This window comes from Plasmodium reichenowi, chromosome 4 (assembly GCF_001601855.1).
Source record: "Plasmodium reichenowi strain SY57 chromosome 4, whole genome shotgun sequence".
Lineage (NCBI taxonomy): Eukaryota > Apicomplexa > Aconoidasida > Haemosporida > Plasmodiidae > Plasmodium > Plasmodium reichenowi.
The window spans coordinates 814,163-816,662 of NC_033649.1; the positions used below are offsets into that span (position 1 = coordinate 814,163).

At 18.0% G+C, this 2,500-nt stretch overlaps 1 protein-coding gene across 1 annotated transcript; it reads right to left on the minus strand.

Moving 5' to 3' along the window:
- Positions 1-352: 352 nt before the first annotated feature.
- PRSY57_0421800 (exported protein (PHISTb)) lies at positions 353-1,409 on the minus strand (the record flags this gene model as incomplete). The annotated part of the gene is made up of 2 exons (XM_012906071.2): positions 353-1,093; positions 1,221-1,409. The coding sequence occupies 2 exons, from the start codon at positions 1,407-1,409 to the stop codon at positions 353-355; spliced, it is 930 nt and encodes a 309-aa protein (XP_012761525.2).
- Positions 1,410-2,500: the final 1,091 nt, after the last annotated feature.

Genomic DNA, 2,500 nt, shown 5'->3' on the forward strand with positions numbered 1-2,500 from the left:
TATATGTCTGTCTTATACATAGTTAATTATATATATATAACAGTTTATGCGTAATAGTAATAAAAAAAAAAAATATATATATAGATAAAAGAAATTATTTTATAAATATATACATATATATATTATTAATGATATATTAAGATATCCAATAAATATTACAACAAATATAGAGAGTACTAAAATTTTATGTTATGAAAAAAAAAAAAAACTATTAAAATGTGTATACCTATTAATAAGTATACCTATTAATATGTATAGCTATTAATATGTATATGCCCATTAATAAGTGTATATTTTTCTTATATAATAATTTTCCATTTTGCTTTATTTATTTGTTTTTCATTATTTTTGTTTATATATCAATAAAATCTTTATTACGCATGATAGTATCACATTGGTGTTGTACAGCATTAGATACAGTTTTCCATGCGATTCTGCATGCAGTAATTAATCTATTGAAATCATCGAAGAATAAACTTTTTTGTTTAAACCATTTATTGAACATTTCAGTTAAATGTGATTCAACTTTTGTTTCTGAACTGTTCATAATTTGATTGCATCTATTCAATTTGCTTGCATAATTATTAGGTTTTATTATTCTTTTACGTTTTAAATCAGCATAATATCTGTGCATGCTACGTTTAGTAGAAGCATATTTTCTTCTTTCATTGTTCATAGTAGCTTCCCATATAATTTGCATAGCTTTAATAGTATCTCCTTTACAGTATCCTAAGTTATCAATATATTTATCTAATACAAAATCAGCTTTGTTATAATCAACAGGATTATAGTGTTCAGGATATGGTATTGGACTATAGTTACTGTTACATCTAAATTTATTTATATCATCAATTAATTTCTGTGTATCTTCTAATATATTATATTTTTCTTCTTCAAATAAATTACCAATGTTATTTAATCGGTTTTCATTTGGTAACATAAAAGTACTACCTATAACTGGATTTTCAACATATTCAGAACTGGATTCACTATATTCATCTGTAGATTGTCCTTCTGATAAAATTCTTCTTCCTACGTTGTTATTAAATTGTACATTTGTGGAGCTACTACTACCATTATGTAAACATACGTTCTAAAAAAAAAAAAAAAAAAAAAAAAAAAANAAAATTATAATGGGCATCTTATATATATATATATATAATATATATTTATATATTTTTGTATGTATATATTTCTTTACAGTTTTTACATATAATTACCAATAAGACAACATATAGAACACCCAACATAGGTATAACCATACGTTTAGATAATAATGAACTTAAAAAACTCCTGCTTGCAGTTTTCTTTTCTTCTTCATCAAAAGAAAATATTGTTGAGTTCTTAAGATTCTTGCTATCCATAAATCCGTTGGAGGTAGAAAAGCTTGATCCGTTAAAAAACTTCATTTTAAGAAAGATTATATCCTACTGAACATATAAAAAAATAAAAGTAAAAGGATTAAATATATATGAGCATAAATATTATTTTATATATATTATATATTATATATAATGCATTTAATTCAAAGGTTTCCCTCCGAATATAAATTTTAAATCAACGTTTCAATAACATTGTAAAAAAATAAAATAAAAAAATAAAGGTAGTAATATATATATATATATATATATATATATATACATATATTTAATTATTATATATTTATAAATTATAATATATATTAATGTAAAATACAATATACATATATATATATATATATATGTATGTGCTTTTTTATATATGCAGTATGCGTAGTCTTTTTATATAATTCTATATATGTATTTTCTAATATTAAATTATTTTAATATATGGGTATTCTCTCTGTATATATTATATTATGATTACTTATTATAGATATACATATAATAATATATATAATTATAAATTTTTTTTTTTTTTTTTTTTTATATTATTACCTAATTAAAAAAAAAGATTGTATTAATAATAAAAAAAAAAGTTGAAATAAATATTGTTGTAAATAAGAAAAAAAAAAAAAAAAATATTTTTTTTTTTATAGAATAATATATATAATAATTATTATATGTTAAAAAAATTATATTTTATTATAATTTTTTTTTTTTTAGATAAAAATTAAAAAAAATAAAAAAATATATTTTTTTTTTTTTTGTTTTTATAAATATTTGATGCTTTTTTTATTTTTAGAAAAATAAAAAATATTTTTATCTTTTGGTTTTTTAAATATTATATAAATATATATATATTATTTTTTTAAATGAATTATTTATTTAAAAAAAATAATTTTTTATAAAAGGGGCTTGTGTACGAATTTTTTTTAATAATATATATAAAAAGTCAATATAATTGAATAATATTATATTATATATATATATATATATATATATATATAATATAATACTTTTTGAATATTTCTATTTCTTTATAATGGTATTACGAACAGACAAGAGTACATGATGTTATAAAATACAATAATTACAACTGTACCACCTTATAATAAAAAGGTTGATATTTATTATGTAAG